Source organism: Manacus vitellinus, unplaced genomic scaffold (genome assembly GCF_001715985.3).
Source record: "Manacus vitellinus isolate BGI_N305 unplaced genomic scaffold, ASM171598v3 scaffold_19_pilon, whole genome shotgun sequence".
In the NCBI taxonomy this organism is placed as follows: Eukaryota; Metazoa; Chordata; class Aves; order Passeriformes; family Pipridae; genus Manacus; species Manacus vitellinus.
Genome location: NW_021939395.1, coordinates 5,170,755 through 5,191,511, shown reverse-complemented (window position 1 = coordinate 5,191,511; position 20,757 = coordinate 5,170,755). Strand labels below are relative to the sequence as shown.

The window sequence follows — 20,757 nt, the reverse complement described above, 5'->3', positions numbered from 1 at the left end:
CAGAAGAAAACACTTCATTCTCTTCTTATTCCTAATAACCCAGTAACCACAATGCTTTTCTTTCCTTCTTCTTTTTTTTTTTTTTTTTAGGTACCTACAGCTCTATAGGCAACACAAAAATCATTTCTGGAGCTCTGACACCAGGAATTTTCAGCTGAGAGATCCTGGATAAAGCACAGTTTGCCAACAGCTAAGCCATTTTTCTTTATTTGATCATCACTTTTCACAGTAACAGCCAATTTGTCACTAAACAAACAAAGTACCTGTGCACTGAGTTTTGCAGTGACAGCAGTGATGTTCTGAATCCAGAAACAGAGTCCCTTGAACTGCAGTATTTTTTTCAGTTTAAATCCTTTTTTAAATTATTATTTTGCACTTTGCTTGACTACAACCACACGGGAATAGCTCAGTGCAGTAGCTGATGTTTAGCTTAATACATTGATTTGGAATATTTCTCTCTCTTTCACATGTACATATATAATAAATGAAAAGACTTGAGAATCATGATTGGGTGGGACAAAAATATTTGAAAAGGGCTCATAAATTTACTTTTTTCTTAATTTGCACTTACTTTCCAAGGGAAAATCATCCCCCGTTGTTATACATTTTAGCGGATTCGTGATGTGAAATACAACTAAACAGTTCACACTAAAGCTGACTCAGATGGCTCAGACATACTGAGCACAGTATTTTACAAACAGTTTTCCAGACTGTGATACACACACATGTAGATTATACACGAGATGTGCTTTTAAAACCTTCTGTTACTGGCGGCTTTCTTTTAATGGCCATCAGGTTTTCTCATTCTTTCCATTTTCAATAGCAACACTTAAACTACCCAAGGCCAGCTATGTTGTGCCAAACAGTTACCCAGATGAGCATGAAAGAAAAATGACAACACTGCACAGAGAATATAATAGGGAAGTTGCAATCACAAGGAATTAATAAGTATTTCAATTGCTGAAAATTATGGTTTCTAACATAGCTAAGACAGATATTCAGAAAATAGATAAGCTATCAAGATTTCTTAAGTTGTTTTTGTGGGGTTTTTTTTAATTTCTTTAGAAAACTTGAAATATTTTGACCAATTTCTTCAGAGCTGTCAGAAGCTCAGCAGCACATAGACTGATCACTGCATAGAGTCTCCCATCTTCAGCTTATGGAACAACTTCAATTCAGGTTGCAAGAATTACAAAAAATACTAGAGAGCATGATACATGTTAATAAAAATGTTAAGACTCACTCAGATGAAGAACTGAAAAATCACCCCTGCCTAAAGAAAAAGAAATGTATATGATCCTACAACAGTGAAGTAAAAAATTTTTCCCAGTGATTCTGAAACAAAATTGCAAAGGTAAGAGCTCATTATTAACAAGCTGAAGATTACTCATGGTTTGTTGCTCCTCCAGATTGGCTAAAAATTGATGTGTTGCAGAATAAGTTTGGAGTGGGGAAGCATCCACTCTGTGAAAACACACCAGTACTCAGCAGCTATTTGTTTATTCTCTTGTTTCTGAAGCTGCAGAGGAAATTACTACCTGCCTGTGGTAACTGGCAATTAGAAGCAAAAAAACCCAAATTAGCTAAAATAACTGTTACCTTACTAAAATGGAAGTAGGCATTTAACAAAACAAACAGAATAAACTACAGCAATGAGTTCCTTAGGATGCCCAGTTTCTTTATGCAGAACACACTGTATGGGTGACAATGTTTCTGGTAGCTTGTGATATATTGTACAACCATTTTAAACAGCAATACAATATTTCACAGATGATAAATAAGTAAATACTGTGGTGGCTTCACAGTCCCGCTCTTTCTCATCAACATGACTCCATAGTTCCTGAGGTTAAAAACTATTGTGGCTTTAGATTTTAAGCACTGGACATAGAAATAATTTGTATGTGGGAATCAAAAGTAGCAAAACTTTGTTACACTTCATTTGCCCCGGGCCCTTTTCACAGGCACTAACAACACTGGGGGCTCTACTGTCTTCAACACAGCCAAAATTGATATATCAGACTTCAAGTAGGTTTAAATATTTATATCTAGAACTGCTATTTTCAGGCTTTGAACAGATTTAACTGCATTTATTTTTAACTCTGGTGAATTCTATGCACACTTTGAATTCAAGTACGCCAGATGTTTAAATGCCACAGAGGATTATTATTACTCATTTACTTACATATTCCTCGTGTAAGCAGATGCTAACAAGAAAGTAAAGACTTCCAGAGAGGGGCCACACGGTCCTGACTCTCTCTTTCTTTACAAATAATCTGTAGGATTGGGACAGTGGGCATCATGCTGCCTTTCAACTTAACCTTTACTCTCAATAAAATACTACCTGCAAAAGATTCACAACTCCTGTTTATCCAGAACACCTGCTCCTCCTTTGCTATCAGGTATCTCAGAGACATAAGGTTTCTCCTCCCTTTAACAAAACCAGCTTTTCTCTGTTTTCCTCATGATTAAATCCCTATTGCCCTCTACCCCAAAAAAGAACTGGCATGTGTTCTTGATTTGGGGTATGAAGACAAAACGTTTATCAAATGATCACACAGTGTAGTCCTCCACATTAATTATGTGGCTCTTCAGACCATCTGGTTAAATTCTTTATGCTCAATCTCAGCATGCTTGAGAAGCAGGACCTGCCGTTACCCCCACAGGTGTTTGAACTTATGGGCTAACGAAACAATGCAGGAGCTGCAGCAGAATTGTAGTAATGGTAGTAAAGCAGGACTAAGATTGGAGCTGGGAGAAGGAAACCAAATTAGATCTGAATTAAGCATGTAGTAAATGAAGCTCTATACACACAACAGCAGCTCTGTTACCTAAATAAAACACAACTGTGCCATAGACTATTGCAGTGCACAGCGTGTCAGCATCTTCCCTCCCTTTAATGTAAAGTAATTCAGTTACCTACATGAGATACTTCCAAGTTGATTTTTCAATTAAATGACAGTTCGTGCTACTAACATAATCTGTTGTCCCTGTTCTAATCATCACTATTTCTGACCTGGTATGGAACCAACGCCGTCTCCCAGAAGCAGAGCAAGTAGTTAAAGGCAGGCCGAAGGAGGGTTTTTGGAAAGCCGCAGTGCCGGTGTCAGCCCCGGGCTCGGACCCGCGGGACTGTTCGGTGGGTCCGGGCGCCACCCAGGGACAGCCGGGACAGGCTACAGGGGGTTTGACTGAGTTTCTTTGCAACGAAGGGGATATAAGCCCTCAGTTCACACCTACTCTGATAATTAAGACATGCTCAGATTAGGCATAAAATCGGCCTAAATTATATTTTTTTATATTTCTGCTTGCTGATGGATTAGAAATAAGGCTCGTTTGACATCTTTATTAATGATTAAAACACAATATGGAGTACTGCAGGGTACACTTAGATTAACACTGTAGAAATAACTGATGGCAGACTGCTTTCTCTTGGCAAGTATGCCTAAGGAAATGTAACCCTTCCTCTAAGTAGGCACATGTGAATAAAATATACTGTATCTGCTAATGGGGAAAATAAGGAAGTGGAAAATCAAGACACTTGACAATCAAGAGAGCATTTAAGTCTAATATATGCAAAAAGTTCCTGAAAACAACCAAACCAAACAAACAAAAAAACCCAAAACAAAAACCCCAAACAAACAAACAAAAATGGAGAAAGTATGAGATAGTGTACCTCAAAACATATGGTGTACCTAAAATTTCAGTACATACATATATAAGAAAAAAATATATAAAACTAATAATAACATACAGTTATTACTGCAGTGAAAGTCACTAAAGTAATATTAGGAATATTAGTATTATTAGGAAGAACAAGCCAGAAGTTAACTATTTTTAAATCTTATGCAGAATGCCAAAAGCAGTTTTAACAACCTGTATCAGCTAGAAGTGACATCTTTCTTAAATTCTTTAATAATATTCTTCCCAGTAATATAACAACCTATTTATTGGTACCTTCTCTAACACAGACTATATAGACACTAAGAATCTGAAAACAATCAAACAAAAATGACAAAAAAATGCCCCAAAACACAACTCAAAAAAACTTTCCCACTGAAAAGCCCTGATATGGAGGCATTTCTCTCAGGGAAGATGCTCAGAGAGGAAGATAATTCAGAGGAAAACTGCATTTGCCATTTCTATTAGTGTTTTATCAATAGTCAAAAAGTAATGTTTTAGTTGTAAAAGAACATAAGGTTAGAAAATGCATTTGCTTCTGCACATGAATCCTTTTTTGTAGTTCTTGTCAGGAATATCTTTTGTGGCTAAATTCAAAATGGTGAGGCAATTCATTTTCTCTTCTTCCTTTAAGTGTCTCCTGATTAGATGGAATGAAAAGGTACTTAGCCAAACACAGTAGAAATTTTTGAAGAATTCCTAAGCATCGTAACTGTCATATCAAGTAGATTTTACTAAGGAAATTAAGGAAGTTGTCCATATTTTATTTTAGCAGTGCAAACTTTCCATCTATTAGAAACAGCTCTAAATGATTTTTTAAAACTTGCAGTAACACCTTGCATCTGAAAACAGACTAAAACCTGAAATAATTATAAAACTGGACAGACAGCATCAATTAGATGAAGTAATAAAACCTACTCCCTTTATAGCAGGAGTGCAGATTAATTTAAAAGTAGTTTTCAGCATTTCAGAGGGCATGAACCCTGCTTATGGACTCATGGCCATAAAAAGGTGTTGATCAGTCTTATCTTTAAAAATGTTTTATGCAGCCACATACTGCAGAGTTGCCTGTGGATTGGACATAATAATCAGCAGGGGAAGGAGAGCTCATTACTACAAGCTCTCCTTCCCCTGCAGATTACCTCAGCATGGAGCCACGTATCTCAATCAAAAAAGATTGCTACAGAGAGCTACACAAGATGTTTCTAAATCAGCTAGCTTGGTGTTCAGCCTATAGCTACAACCTTCTTTTAACCTTCAGAAAAGCAGAAAGACCAGGATGGTCTCTGAATATTAGCAACCTATAAGTTTGGAAATAAATCACTAAGCAGGTAAAAGTCACCAGCAGATCTGGCCTGTCCCATGCTCACACAACCAATGCCCAGTTCAAATACATGAAAAATTCAGCAGCAAGATCTAATGGAAAAGGGACAAGGCAGGACATTGCATGTGTTGGGAGTAATAAAGGTTTAGGGATGTCTAGCACACTGTGTAGTACCAAGAACATTTACTGGGGAAAAAAAAAGTGCACATATTGTTTCCTTATATACATATTTAACTGCTTTAAATAACACAGAAAAATAAGCATAGCTGCAGGAAGCAAAAACATTTGCCTACCAGAAAATTTTGGACCCTACTCACATAAGAGCTCCAACACATAACTTCAGTGTTTAGAAAACCTTTTAATTGGAATTTAATATTCTGGAGAGAAACAACAACAGTTGCTCCTTGTCCCCAACAAGTAAGAAAATCAGGCACTTGTGGCAATTTTAGAGGACTAAAGGTGCCATGAATGTAGAGACTGGAATGCAACATGAATATCACCGAAATAACGTTCTAAATACACAGACTCATCCAGGTATTACGTATGTCCTGTTTATTTCTGAGATAAATTATCATAAATAAATTATTCAAAAAGCCCAGTAATTGGCAATGAAAGGGAAGACAAAAACTCATCTATGATGGAAGCTTAGGAGTTCAGCTCCCCTGTTAATAAGATCCCTGTTGCTACTTTGCATCACATCTTGTCTGTCTGGGTGCATGGGAATTGCTGACTCTTTATTCCACTGCACACCTGCAAAGCTGTACAGACCAGGTGTGCAGCCTCAGGTGCATCCTCAGTGCAATTGGACTAAACACTTGTCCCTTTACCGAAAATTCATACCTATAAGCTTCAAAAAAGTTAATGTCTCCAAAAATTAGAAGCTCTTTCATTTGGCTATAAGAACAATATGAGGCTGGTTTTCCAGCATGTACTGAAGCTTCACAAACTATAATATTAGAATGAGAGACAGAGTAAAATTAAGGCAAAGGGGGCAAAACACAGAAGGCTGGTAGAAGTCCTTAAGATGGAACTCTTGCCAAAAGAATAGTCACAGCATCACATTTCGCAGTTTGATATTCTAAAATGTAGTAAAATGCAATGTATGTTCATTTGTCAACACAGTCCAGCTTCTTGTGAATGTCAACTATTAAACAGTGACCACTCACTACAAATAATTGTATTGAATTGTATTTTGTGGCTTATTACCAGCCAAAATTTCAGTTTTGACCTCCACATCCTGGAACATCCTGCACTGCATCTGTCCCTGCTTCTAAAATGAACTGCAGCTGATCAAGTCCCTTGACCTGATTTTGACCCAAGATATCCCAGCCCCTATTGCTGTGCACTGAGTCCTGTAAAATCAGCTACTAAGTGGATGTGACAAGCGACACAGCAATGCTTGCCTATCTAGATGAGATCAGACCTGCCTCCTTAAAAATGGTGTACCAGGCATTGTTTTAGCTCCTCAGAAAGCAGTAACACATTCTGTAATGGGAATTACGCAGTCTTTATTCTATCAAAATTAAACTTAGGGATGTGCTAAGAGTTAATACAGAAGCACTGAAAGGAAGTATATGTTACAGGAGTAGATACACAAGCTGCAGAATTTCCTGTTGCTGAGATTATAATCATGTGAGGTACTGCACCAAGAGTAGATGATTTGGGATTGGTGTTAGCACTTGAAAGCCACAATGACTAAGAAACAATGATGTGCATCTAAGATGTTAAGCATAAGCTGATCATCTGCTAAGATCAGAATGAATTTTCTTCATCATATTCAGTGCTGTACACCTCAAATCATTATCTTCTATCCTGAGAAAACTTACGAAAGTCAGTTTATCACTCATCACACAAAAAGCTGAACACAAACACAAAGACTGCTAATTTTAGGGCCTTTTTTAGGTGCTGCTAGAAATTGTTTTTAAGTCTCCCAGTGAGTATCACAATATGTGGGACAAGGTTTCTACAAACCAAGTAAGCTAGTTTTGTGACAGGAGATTTTAAGCATAATATTTATTCACCTTTGGCAGAAGCAAACAAGTCTTCTGCTATTTACATTTTATTTAGAACTCTCAGATTTAAGATTTTAAGTACCTTGGAGATTTTTCCTTAAATCAAGAAAAAAAATCTATTTTATTTATGTGATGAAACACGATACAAAATCCTGCTGTAAGTTACATGAGTATAAAACAAAGCTACTTATACAACATGAAAACATTTTGGCCTATATTTTCCCCAAAATACATAAACCTCACATAAACTAGAATTATATAGTGGAAAAATACCCAAAGCAAATACCAAAACCCCCATGAAAGCTTATTACTTACTTGCAACTCTAAACAAATTCAACAGGTTCTTCAACTAATCATGAACATCTAGTAAGATGGAAATAGCTTAAAGCCAAAAAAAACCCCATTCAAAATAATAACCCTGTAAAAGCTACAGTGACTTCAAATTCACGTCATCTATTAATTTATCTGCTTATTATGGCGTTATATAAAGGACTGGAATTACTCCATTTGGAACATTTTGAACAAAATATTGGAATTATTCAGGGGAAAAAGGGATAATGAAGCAGAAATTTCAGAAAATGGTAATAAGAAAAACTATGTCTCAACAGTTAAAGTCTATCAGCCATAAAACACTTCAGAACACAAAACATTCACTGAATGTATACTTAAAGTGTACACCAAAACTGGCTCTCAGAAAAGCAATGTGAAGGACTTATCATCAGAAAAGAATCATCTAACCCTGCAGTTATAAAATACCTGTTATTCACAATGTCACAGATCTGGACAAAAAACATCATTAATCTTACCTTTTGCTGTATGAAGTTTCTCTGCCCTTCTTAAAGGAACAGGCCACCTCTCTCCCAGTGGAATTCCAGCACGTCACTTTTGTCTTTCCATCTCTGAGTTCCTGTTAAAGTAATTTTGAGATTTCTCATGGTTGAAAAATGTGGTTCAACAGAGCAAAGGACAAAACAAAGGTCATCATCACCCATCCCTTTGTAAATACTACCATTTTTTCTTTTCCTTCTCTCCTAGTTTTCCTCTTTTTTTCCTCTTGCCTGTCTCTCCTAACTTCTACTGCAAACTCACTCCTTTAGGTCAATGTTCTCCCCTCCCTGCTTTCTTACTTGCAGATGCTGCATGCGTAGAAAAGCTCCCCAAGTACTTCTCACATTTATAGCCCTGAGCTGTTATATATGGCTCTCCAGGAAAGATGGCATCTCCTGTGATTTCTATTTCGATACAGATATATCTGGGGTTTTTTTTATCTTCCATACCTGCAGAAATTCAAGCAGGACTCAACTCTTCAACTTGTTGCATCAGCAGCCATTGTCAGTATTAGTGTCTGCCTGAATGAGGTCACTTTTATTTATATACACTGGAAACTGACTTTGTAAAAACACGTGTTTACTGACATAGAATATATATATTGTTTGCCCATTAAAACTGAGCACACAGAGGATAGCAAATCTATTTTAACTCCCTATATATCCAAATTATCCTTTACTGTAAGGTCTCTGGTTTTTACTGTGCTCACTAGGCCTTCACACATCGCTCCACAACGGGACCGGCACAGACAAAACCTGTTGTCAGTAAGAAGCCTCGTTGCTCAAAATATTTGTATTAGAAAGGCAAAGCCTTGATGCCGAACACACAACTGAACAGCCACAGGACACAGACGAGATGCTCCTCAAGCAGCAGGGCCGGATGAGAGCACTTGGGAAAATTCTCTCCCAAACCAACCAGTGGCTACAGAAAGCGGGGAGGAAAGCGGCCGGCCCGTGACCCCACCCGGCCTCCAGGGACGGCCGAGAGCCCGCAGGGACCGGGCAACACGCGGTGCCCCGGCGGGACGCCGCAGGCCCCGCCGGGCCCGGCAACCCGCCCGGGGCCGCCACCGCCTCCCGCCCGCCCGCCCCGCCCGCCCGCACCCACCGTCCCGCCGCGGCCCCGGCGAGCGCAGCGGAGGGCGGGGAGGCCGCTGCCTCAGGTAAGCGGCGGCCCCGGGGCCTCCATGGCCGTGCGGCGGGTCGAGCGCTCCCCGCGGGAAGGCGGCGGGGCCGGGCCGGGCCGGGCGTGGGGCTCGGCAGCTCCCGCCGCGGTGCCGGGGCGTGCCGGGGCCGTTGCTCGGGGTTCGGGTTCGGGCGCGCGGGCAGGGCGCGGGCAGAGCGCGGCCCGCGGTGCGGACCCGCCCCGGGGAGGCCGCGCAGCTCCGGGCCGGGAGCTCGTCACGGGCTGCGGCCGCTCGTGGGGACTCATCTCCGGCTGTCGGTGTGTTTACAGGAAATAAACGGGCTCTGATGCGGGCAACGCGATGAAATTCGGGTGCCTTTCCTTCCGACAGCCCTACGCGGGGTTGCTTCTGAACCAGATCAAAACAGTGGAGACTCGCTGGCGTCCCTTGCTAGCAGGCTACAAGAACTGCACCATTGCTATTCATATCGCTGTTAAGGACTGGGAAGATGAATCATGGAGAGACATTCTTTTGAATAGGTTTGGTATGACACCAAAACAAGTGCAAGATTTGTTGGATGAAGGGGAAAAATTCGGCAGAGGAGTTATTGCAGGTAAGCAACCTGAGATTTTATTTTCCAAGCAAGCTTTCAGTTTGTTAACATTCAAATACACATGTGCTTCACGTGGTTGTGCTCATTATGACATTTTTTTAGCACTCTGAAGGAGTGGAGCCTGAATTGTGATAGGTGGGGGGGTCTATTTCAATTCCTGTAGGCTGAGTACAGCAAGGGAAGTTGTCAGTAAAATTTGTACTATTTCATTGTGTTGGAAATGTGAGGTATTTTTGACCTTTAGGTTGAAGAATTTTAGTTAGGCCTCTGTCTTCTAAAAACACTCTACTTAAAACTTCAGGCTACGAAGTCAGTACAAGAAATAAATGGATTTGTGCTAACTCCTCATGCAGTAAGACAACATAGGTTGCACGTTGTTTCAAGATAATAAATGTCAATTCCACACTTTTTGCATTTTGAGCTGAGGAACTCTTGCAATACTCATGGTCAAGTGAAGTCATGACACTGCAGCGCTTTACATGTCATTTTAAAGTATTACATAAGTAATTACATAAATCCTATTTCAGTTTTACTGACACGCAGTGTTTGGGCAGTGAAGAAGTTTGTTTCTGTAACACAGTCAGGATGGAGTCATGTTTCATTGTGTACATTGTGCTGACATACAGTGGATGTTGCTGCACTGTCCACTTACAAAGTTTTTATCCAGCAGTCATTTTGCACCGTTTCTGTGTAGTTATATTTGTTAAACCATCTATCTTTCATTGTCATTTGAATATTTGTAGCTATTCTGGTACAACAGATTACTTCTATCACACTGAAAAATTGTTGTGGTTCTTCGGTGCTGAAAACTGTAGGTCCTACATTATATGCAGATTTGGAGCCTTGGCATAAATTGCACACTCAGTTGTGGAATAGGTATCAAAGCTTCTTTGATCTTTATTTAACATTTTTAATCACTAAGCAATATAGAAATTCCCTTTTGTGACATGAAAAGGTTTCCAGACAGCAGGAATTTCCATATAGTTTAATGATTTTAAAATGTTAATAGAATAGTGTCCTGAGAGGGGCAGAGAGTTTTTTTTATGCTTTAATGAATCTGTTTCAAGGCCAAATGTAGCTCAGGAGTTTTGGTAGCAGGTGTATCTCCTTAGCTGCAGGCTGCTTTTCACAGAATTCTCTATCACTGAGTTGTGGTGATTATAACTAGGTCCTTCTCCTGTTCTTCACCCATCTGAGGTCAGTCACCTGGTCCATCTACTGCAGCAAAAGGCACAGGCTGGAGGTGTGCATCCCTCTGACTGTGTGCCTCTGGTAACAAAGTGGCTGTTCTGTGTGTCCTCAGAGAGGGTAACTTCTGGAAAACTTTTCTCTTAAAGATCAAACAGGCAACTAATTTTGTATTTTAATTTTACAATACAGGATTAATTGACGTTGGAGAAACATCACTCTATCCAGAAAACCTGCCTCCTGAAGAGATTCTGGAGCTGGAAAACAAAGCTGTCCTCAGTAATCTAGAACAGAAATACCTGACTGTTGTTTCAAATCCGAGATGGCTCCTGGAACCAATTCCTGCCAGAGGGAGAACAGGTGTGTGGCAGGTGGACATCCCTGAAGAACTGATCCCTTCAGAAGTGTAGGTGTTGCCCCTTACTACTGTTTTTCCTGCCTAAAAACAAACTTGTAATTCACAAGTCAGCATCTTGTTTAAGATTCCCTTCCAAAACTAAAATGGCAAATACATTTGAAGAACTGCTCTTTTAAGGCAAAACAAGCAAGATGTGATTTTTATGACTATTACTGGAAATTATTGTTCTTTTCTAGATTTTCCTATGTAAACAACTAAGTAAATGCCTTTTTTTTAACACATCATTTTGTATTGTGTGCCAATTTAAAATGTGAGCAAATAAAACCGTATTATATGATGCTTACATCTCTGATTATAGGAAAATAGTGCTTAAAAGCAGGCTGCCATCATTAATAGGGTATCTGTCTCACAGCTCACTCCTAATCCTACTTTAAGGATAGATTGTTTTCACTCACAGGGAAGTACAACAAGATACACATCTGAAGGATACAGCTCTGTGACCTGACAGAAGTTGTAGGAAGGCCATTATGAGAAAGAAGGTGCTTGTTAAAAATGAAATGAAGCCAGTATTACATTTCTTTCTCTCATTTAAGATGAAAAATACCAGTAATCTTTCAAAAACATACAAACTGATCTAGAAACCCAACCACCATTGTCAGCCACTTTAGCATGGAATGATATGATGCTGACACATACCTTCTCAGCCACAAGAAAACTGCACATCGGGTACAGCAAGACTCATAGAAAACTTTAAAAAATCCCATTGAGAATATTCTTTTCATTTTATGTGTTTAAAGTACTTGGAAATAACCAATGTATATTCTATCAGCATTTCTGTTACTCAGAAATGGTACCTCAGGAGTAGAGAAACAAATGACAGAAGGTTTACTGCCATGCTCATCTCCCATGTAGTAAAGGCTTATTTCATTGGAACAACAATCTGTCCCATCAGAATATTCTGAGTTAGTTTGCACATAGAGGACCCAACGTACCTCCCTAGCTGTTCCTCCTGCTGGCACCTCATTGCACCACCTTTCTTTACACTATTCTTCAATGAATCACTACACACTTCCCCTTGTCACCCCACCAAAGGGACTCAAACCAATTGCTCTCAACACCATCCCAGAGCTGCTTTGGAAAGCTGAGGAATGTGGAGGCATTGCTTTGGCTAGAGCTCTCCTCAGGTGAATTCAGGTGCTCTTTTCTTCACCAGTGTTGCTCAGTTGGTTTGTAGAGACTTTCCTTCTATTGGAGATCCAAAGGCAGAGTCACTAGCTGTTCTTTTGTCACATGCTGGATGAAGTCAAGCTTGACTCAAATCCATTGGCCAGAATCACATGAAGTTTCCAATGAGGAAAGCTCCATTTTGAATTCTTTTTTCTTGGTTTGAGCAAATTTTTCAGTTGAAGCCATTTACCTCAGCAGCCAGATGGCCCTGCAGACAGCCAGCTGAAAGGAAGTGACCAGCTTGACTGAGAATCCCAAGGGAAAGTTCTCAGTCATCACTAGGACACCCATGCTGTGCTGCTGGGACATCAGAGCAGCATCCAGTGTCCCAGTGACATGAAACAGCAGCAGCAAATGTTAAATACCACTTGTTGGTCTTCATTTACAGATTTTTTTTTACTCGAGCCACAAAACAAATGAAACTGCAACAAAATAAGGTATGGGATAGGACAGTGCTGGGCTGGGTTTCAGCCAGTAGCTGCTCCACAGGCAAGGAGAGGGAGCTCTGCAGCATCAAGAATGGAAGCACCATATCCAAGTTTTACAGGTGTGCACTTTGCACACATGCAGAAATGTCCATACACTCCCTTCTCTTATTGCCATGCTAACACTAAGGAAACATAACCTATGGTATTTAAACTACCAAAACTGGGGGTTACTTAAACACAGAGAGCAGCTGCAAGGATCTGGGAATACCAGACATCCATTTTTGTAAGCTACAGGACTACAGATTTCATAGACTCAGTTTCTCCAAAGCACCTGTAAGTCCAAGATGCTGTCAAAGCAGGCCTTTCTTCAGACAAGAAAATGCTATAGCAACACCAGTGAGTTCCTGTCTTGAAAAGTTTAATCATTTACACCAACCAACACAAAGTTGGTAACAAAGACCAAGCTATGATATTTATACCTAACCAACAGCTGTGAGACCTACAACAAACGTTTCTGGCACAGACTGCACACAATGCAATGGGGAACAGCTTATTAAACAGCCAGTCTAGTGGGAGAATGGTGTACATGCTGCTCAGGAAGTATCAAAATGTGAAACTGGTAAAACAACAAAAGCAACATGTGACTCCCAAGACAGTGCAAAAGTTGAAATACTTACATGAAAATTTACATGGCTAACTCAAAAGCATCATGTAAGTTGCCATATATTCTACTTCTCCCCCCCAAAAAAGCTTTCCAGTGTTGCATGAGAAGAGCAACACTCTTGTGCCTCTGTGGTTGAGACAATGATTGTGGCTGAACAGAAAAAGCAGTAAAGAGGTACTATGCTAAGGCATCCCCAAAGCATTTAAAAGAGACACAAAAAATCAAGTGTATATTTAGGACCTAAAAGACACCTGGAATAGCATAGGCATTTCATACAGGGTTTTTAAAAAAATACTTTTAGATAATACTTATACTGTACACAACAAGACTTTTAAACAATATATTACACTGCTAAAAATGTTCATATAAATACTATACAGGCAAGCGTGCAACCAACCCGTTAGGAAGGTTCACAAATTAGACAACCACAATCCTCTGGAAAAGCTCTCAGATTATCTTCGAGATCTCTGATTCGTGTAATCCAAGCCACTGATTCAGCAATACCTATTTTAAAGGAATTTGGACAAGGCATGAGATGAAATACATTTGTCTGCTGATGACCAGTTCAAGTTTAATTTGCTACTGTCATCTTAATCTGGCATATCAATGTTTAACTTGGGAGGTGGAATCACATATTTTCCAGGACTCTGTGTAATGACCACTCCAGTCTTTTTTCGAAACATTGGTGCAATTTTTGGCGGTTCAGGCAGTGGTGTTTCTTCTGTTTCTTCATTATCTTCATGATGAAGATCATAAGAAATATTTCCATATTCTCGTAGGAATGGGAAAATTTCAAGTAGGAACTGGCAAAAGTCTTTGCGAATTCCAAACCACCCTAAAGAAAAAGGGAAAATTATTTCATGTTACTGCAGAACAGAATGAACACATAATTAAGCAGGCAGACTATGCAATCTCATTTAAGTTCTCTTGATTGTTTGCATGTGAATAATATAAAATTTGTTAGTGCTGCTTCTCAGTGTTTCTTACCCCTGCAGTTCAGGTTACATACACATAGATATACATCCAGAATAGGGACATGCATTTGCACGCACGTGCCTGTGTGTATATCCATCTCTATAAATTACAATTATACTACCACAGCAAGAATCCATTTCATTTCACACGTTACACAGTGTCAGGTCACATCAGTACAGAGAAAGAACACAAAGGACTTTGCATCTCAACCAAAGCAAGTAGTGCCACATGGGATGACACTGTAAGCACAGAAAACTTACTGCGGTCACCTGAAAACAACAGTCTAACAAATATATGAATTCTTTCATGAGAATATACATAGAAAAGCCCTTTTTCAAAATACAAATCTTAATAAAATACATTTTAGCATTGATTTTCGATCTGTTTCCAGGATTTTGAAAATACTTACAGTGATTTCCACCTTTCTGCCCAAATGTTGTTGCCATTAATGTTATCAGTGAAAGCCAGAGAGGAACAAATATGGGTATGAAGGAAAAAGAATTATGTCCATCCAGTCTGTGTACTAGCAAGATCTAAATGGAAAAAAAAATATAGTGTCAGTTTAATTGCAATACTCACTTTCAAACTGCTTAAAGCATAGGCTGATTTCAGATCTTTAACTTCACACATCTGTGGGGGAAAAATGGTCTCCACAGAAGCATGTAGTTACAGTTCCAATGCAATGCAGATTTTACTAAAAAAAACTTTAAAGAACACATTTGCTGTTAATATTTTATTCCAAAACAAAAAGCAGTACTCTCATTTCAGTAAGTTAAAAAACCCAGTATTCATCACTCCCTGAAAAAAAGAACAAGACACAAACTCATTATGCTTTTCCAACCTCAAATGTGAGCAGTGGAACCACAATTGTCATCCAGCTGACAGCCATCGTGATGTGTGTCCTCCTCTGCTCAGCAATCACATCCATAGAGCGCAGGAACAGAACAGACCACACAATGTAATAGAGCACTACCAGGCACAGGAAGGACATCAAGATCCACAGTGGAACACAAACAACCTGAGGGAGAGAGAGATTTGATTTGTTTCAGGTGTGGTTCTTTTAAATGAAGCATGTCTACATATTAAGTCTAAACAAGAAAAAGAAATTTAAGTCTTTAACTAATATAATCTCTAACAGGAGAGCATCAATTCAAGCATGCTGTTAAGAGCCATATCAGCTCTCTGAGGTTCCCCAGCTTTTTAAACACCATGAAGATGAAACAATTTAAAATTAGGTCAATGCAGTTCAACTTTAGTAAGACATCCATGAATTTACGTGGGCTCAAATTGTACTTGAAATTGATTTTAGCAAGTATTTCCTACAGTGGAGACCTTATTTGGAAGGGTTTCAATCCTTTCTCAAAATTTTAGGAAAAGAGAAAGGACAGACATAACCACGCCAGATTGTCAGTTTTATGGCAGTTTGCAAAAATCCAGACATAGAAAGAGCACTTTTGTATTCTAAAGGCATTTGGGACAGGATATCTGTTACCATGGGCACTTACACGCATGGTAACACAACAAATAAAACTAATTATTTACCACACCATATTTACCAACACATTGTCTAACTCACCAATCATTTTCATGGCTAGTTTACTGTTCCCATTGGAAACTTTGGTTAAGATTTCTCTTTCAACCACTGCTCAGGGATTAACTGCAGTTGGTGGCACATTCCTCTCCCTCAGAGGGTGAAATGCCCAAAGAACAGCCTCCAATTACCACTGAATGAAATGCCAGACCTTCAGTGGAGGATTGCTAAGCAAGCAAGAATGTTATCATGGACTAACCACATATTAACTGTTCCCTAGAGTAAATATCTTTATGAAATTCAGCATTTAAACAAAGATAAGAAGAAAACACTTGTTACGTACAAGCCATGGCCATCTGATGATATCGTCTAGTCTGAGTGCAATAAATATGAACTGTAGAATATTGACTGAACACAAGATTTCCAGCTAGAAAAAGAAAAAACATTAGTTAGCTCTTAGCACGATAAAGCTATTACCAAGATAACCAAGTCAAAGGACTTCTCTGACTCCATCACTGCAATGAGCAGGCAATATTTCAGATTAAATACTTCTGAAAATAATAATAAATTAACAACTACTTTAATTACTCATGTCAAAAATTAATGTCCTGGATTAAAGACAGGCCCCTCTTATGTTTCTAGCAAATCAAAGGGAAATAATGAAATCTTCATGGAATAAAAAGAAAAGAAAGTAGAACAGCACTAACTGAAGATGATAAAAGACTAAAAAAAAAAAATTATAAAAATGAGTAGAGACAGCTGTTGCCTTTTATGGATTCCACTTTCTTCTGCCAGTACTTAGCAGCTGTGCAGTCATCTGTAAATCAATGGGCAATCAAGCATCATCCAGTAGAAGGCAAGTACTTCTACACAAATTTTACTTTTAGGAATGGTTAACTGTGAATAGAATCCTGCAAAATAAAATTCTATAGCCAACTGTTTTAAAATGAGCAACTTAAAATATCAGTTTACCAGCCATCCTAACAATCACTTACTATAAATGTTTCTCTCTCTCTAGTGATAAACTCACCCTAGGCTACTGTTAGAGAAACAGTCCCTTAAAATTAAAATACCTTAAAAAGCTGAACCTCATCTAAAAATCAGATTTTAATGGGGTAGTTCAAGGACATAGCAAAACAAAAAATTCCTTAAACAAAATAAATTCAGGAAGAATTCTAAGTTCATTGCAAAACACCAGAACCGTGAGAATATCTTGAGAATCCTTCCAAAACCAAAAGGAGTTAAAGAAGATAGAGGCAGAAAGCAAAACCTTACTGTTTTATGCCTACCATCCACACCCCCAAATTAAAGATTAAACACAGAGATTGGGATATTAAGACATTTTCAGCCCTGACTACCAAGAGCTCTGGAAGTTCAGTTCTGCCTAGGGACTGGGCTTGCTATCAGTGGAATTGTTTTCAGTTGTTTTCATGTAAATGTCCAGTGTTAGTCCGTATTGCAGAGTTCCTGGTGAGTTCTTTTAACATACAATAATAAAAAAGCAGGTTCAACACATGCTGCAATTTGGTAGTTGAAAATAATTAGAAGACACTAGAAAAAGTTATATTATTCCTGATCATGACTTTCATTCACACTTGCAGGTGAGTGCAAACAATTAATTGGATTGATGCAGTCCTCCATATCACACTTTCTTGAGAGTCAAACTGTCACTGAATTGGTCCTGCACTGCCACGAGTTTTACACAGCACAAATGAAGCCTCACCTCCAGGGACCTGTCGTGTCGGAATCCCCACACACACGCTGCGACGGACACCGGAGACACAAAGAACAAGGGCATGAAGACCAGAAGCCAGAAATGGGTTCCTCTTTCGATCCTGTCACACACCAGGACTTCAAACATCAGCAGTAGCAGGTGGATGCCTACTGCAATTAACATAGCTTTGAACTCCACACAGGTTTCTCCTTCTGCTCTGAAGAGAGGATAAGGAAGCATTCAATTTACTTGCCAAAAAGAAAACACGCTATTTTGCAAACATTCCAAGACACTTGGTAAGTTGATGATAATTATTTTTAAAATGTTGGAAACAAATGTTCTAGATGCTCTTATGCTGTTAAAAAACCCATTTATGAACTGAATTCAGTACAGAGCATACATCCTATTCCCTCTGTTCTGCCAAATAAACATCCTCAACTTACCGGTACTGCGGGTTCCGAGCCCATACTCCTGTTCCCACCGAGGCACCAACAATCACCATCAACTTCCACAGCCATATCGGAGCAAACACAGCCCAGTAACTCCACTGAATCTTGTCATCCAGACGTAGAGACAGCAACACAGAGAAGAGCAGCAGGCAGGCATAAATAAGGAATTTGCTATTAAATAAAACAAGCAAACAAAAAAAAAAGGAGTCAGAAATCACGGCAGGCAACTTCCCATGAACTTTGTAAGAACAAAATCAGTCATAGCTGAAATTTAACTGGGATACTTCCTAACAGAAAACGTGTGTCAAACTTCTTTGCAAGGAATCCAGTATTTCATTATAAATATAGCACCTCTTTCACTTATAAAACCATTGCTTCAAGGGAATGCATCAAAAGCATTCTTGCATGACAATCTCAATGAATGGACAGCTATAAATAGTTCCCTCCCACAAGGATCCAGTCAGGAACTGTATTATTCGAGGCTCAGAAATATACCAGCTGTACATGTTTGTAGACAATGTGTTCTGTCCCACGAATCAAATAACATGGTTTCGAACATCAAAAACTAAATTACGTAATTTATGAAATTTTATCCTCACCGCTTTTAACTAGAGGTTATAAGCTACTACAAACTGTAATAGGGCAGACTCCAGATATTTTTTTTCTTAATATTTACATTCAGTTAGAAAAGCAACACTATGGAAAAAAACAACAGGTTAAACTTTGTTAAAAGTTATTGATTGCAGACTGATGTTTCTAACTGGAATACTGATGATGGTGCTTATGAGTTTTAAGTAGCTATATTGACATATTTTATGATTTAGTCAATTTAAGAATGAATAAATGTATCTGGAATACTTGAGCAGTGGCACAGCAATTGATTTCACCATCAAACATGAAACAAAATAATTACATAATAGGCAATTTCCTCACCAGACAGGAAGGGAAAAGTAACCCACCCATTCACCAAAAGCTCACAGACTGCCTTATAAAAAACATAATTAGGCTTCAACACCACTTTAGTGAAGTAATTATATGTATTTTAAAACATGGATAACCTAAGGAATGGAGTAAAGCAGCCAGTCAGGGATACAACCTTCTCTCCACCAGCACAACTCCAACTATCCACTTCCCATTCTCATCAAATAACACAGCATTTCTCAGAACAGCATTGCTACCCTTACATACCAAGCTGTTTTGTCTCTACTCAGGACAAGTGTCTCATTTGCCTCTTCATAAGGAAAAGCAGATTTATTATGTCAGCATTTCCTCACATGCTTGATAAAGCTACCTCGGGATGGGATGATATAAACCAGTCACTCTTCACAGCAACAGAGAGATGTCTCAGCTTCCTCAGCTAGTTATCCTTTAATATTCAATATTCGTGTAATTTGTATCTTCCCTGGCTCCTTAATAAATACAGCAGTAAAGAGCCATGTGGTAAAGCACCACTGCTTCCCGAGTGTTCCAGCAGCATCAAAACACTCGAGATGAAGATTTCTGCAGAAGTGCAACATTCAGCTTGCTCATTCACCACTCAGCACCCAAATAAGCTGCAAGCATCGCTCTTGTAACAAAACTTCATAAAGCTTCTGGGACTTCTGCTCCTACTTTTCCATTACTTCCAACCACACATATTTCAATTGTTTACTTCAGCCTCTGCAACAATGCGTTTCCCGGAGCGCTGGTTACCCTTTTGTTTGTCTGAACAACCGACTGAACACAGCTCGCTGTAACTGCCATCATGTAAAGCCTCTTTCACATGCAAGGCTTTTCCAGGACTCTCAGCATCTCAAGCCACCTTGCACAAGTTACTTGGACAGCTTTATTCCGTGGTCTTAAAAATACCCGGTAACAGCAAAAAATTCAACTCATTCTCTCAGTTTAACAGTTTCATGTGTGAGTACTCGCTTGGCGAGCCAGCCAGAATCCCAGGCAGCAGTGACTTGATAATTTTAGGAGAGCCGGGATGCAGACTTGCCCCCTGGGATGCTCCCTGTCCATCCCAGACTGCTCAACCTGCGACAACACCCGAGCCTTGAGGGGGGGGCGTGGGGCAGCTCCGCACCCCAGAGCACCACGGCGAGCACTCAAACACCACAACGAGCCTTGGAATCATTTAAGAAAGTTACACAATAAACAAAAAAAAGAAGACTGGAAATCGGGCTGGGAACCAGCGTGAGGAGCAGCCGGAGCATACACCGACCCCGCGCGCGCCGGCGAGCGGCTGTGACTCCAGGATCCTCAGAGGTTCTCTTCCAACCCTGGCTGATCCCGTGAAGAAACCGGAACGGCGTGTTCCCGGCGCCCGCCCGAGCCCGCGGCTGCGATAGCGCCGCCGAGCCCGCGCCTTCCGCTCGGACGTCTTGAGGGTCCCGCCACCGAGCGCCTCTCCCAGCCGGGCTGGCCCGGCTGACCCCGCCGGGCCGGCCGGCCCCGCCGCCCCTCACCTGCGGCCGTTGAAGTCTGAAGAAGCGCGCAAGGTCATCGCGCGCCGCGTCTACCAGGCGCTCCATTGGGCCGGCCACCGCTCTCGCGGCCTGGCCGGCCGGCCTCGCCGCCTCCGCGCGTGCGCACGGCCCGCCGCCGGGAAAACGGGCGGTTTGCCGCGCCGCCGGCCTTCCGGTGAGGGCACCGCGCAT

At 40.2% G+C, this 20,757-nt stretch overlaps 2 protein-coding genes and 1 long non-coding RNA gene across 3 annotated transcripts in view; 1 reads left to right on the top strand and 2 right to left on the bottom strand.

Moving 5' to 3' along the window:
- Positions 1–7,900, bottom strand: part of LOC108639335 — a 127,230-nt gene extending 119,330 nt beyond the window's left edge. Inside the window, exon 1 of the long non-coding RNA XR_001920393.1 lies at positions 7,821–7,900. This is a non-coding gene — a long non-coding RNA (uncharacterized LOC108639335). The remainder of the gene's footprint in view (positions 1–7,820) is intronic.
- A 1,034-nt stretch (positions 7,901–8,934) lies between these two features.
- On the top strand, positions 8,935–11,416 carry LOC103766382 (uncharacterized protein CXorf40 homolog). Its single transcript, XM_018070802.2, has 3 exons — positions 8,935–9,004; positions 9,298–9,581; positions 10,962–11,416. The coding sequence occupies exons 2-3, from the start codon at positions 9,329–9,331 to the stop codon at positions 11,177–11,179; spliced, it is 471 nt and encodes a 156-aa protein (XP_017926291.1). The 5' UTR covers positions 8,935–9,004; positions 9,298–9,328; the 3' UTR covers positions 11,180–11,416.
- Positions 11,417–13,179: 1,763 nt separating this feature from the next.
- TMEM185A (transmembrane protein 185A) lies at positions 13,180–20,757 on the bottom strand. Its single transcript, XM_025894936.2, has 7 exons — positions 20,379–20,757; positions 18,110–18,353; positions 17,676–17,883; positions 16,296–16,379; positions 15,263–15,439; positions 14,831–14,954; positions 13,180–14,281 (listed from the first exon to the last, which is right to left on the bottom strand). The coding sequence occupies exons 1-7, from the start codon at positions 20,755–20,757 to the stop codon at positions 14,037–14,039; spliced, it is 1,461 nt and encodes a 486-aa protein (XP_025750721.2). The 3' UTR covers positions 13,180–14,036.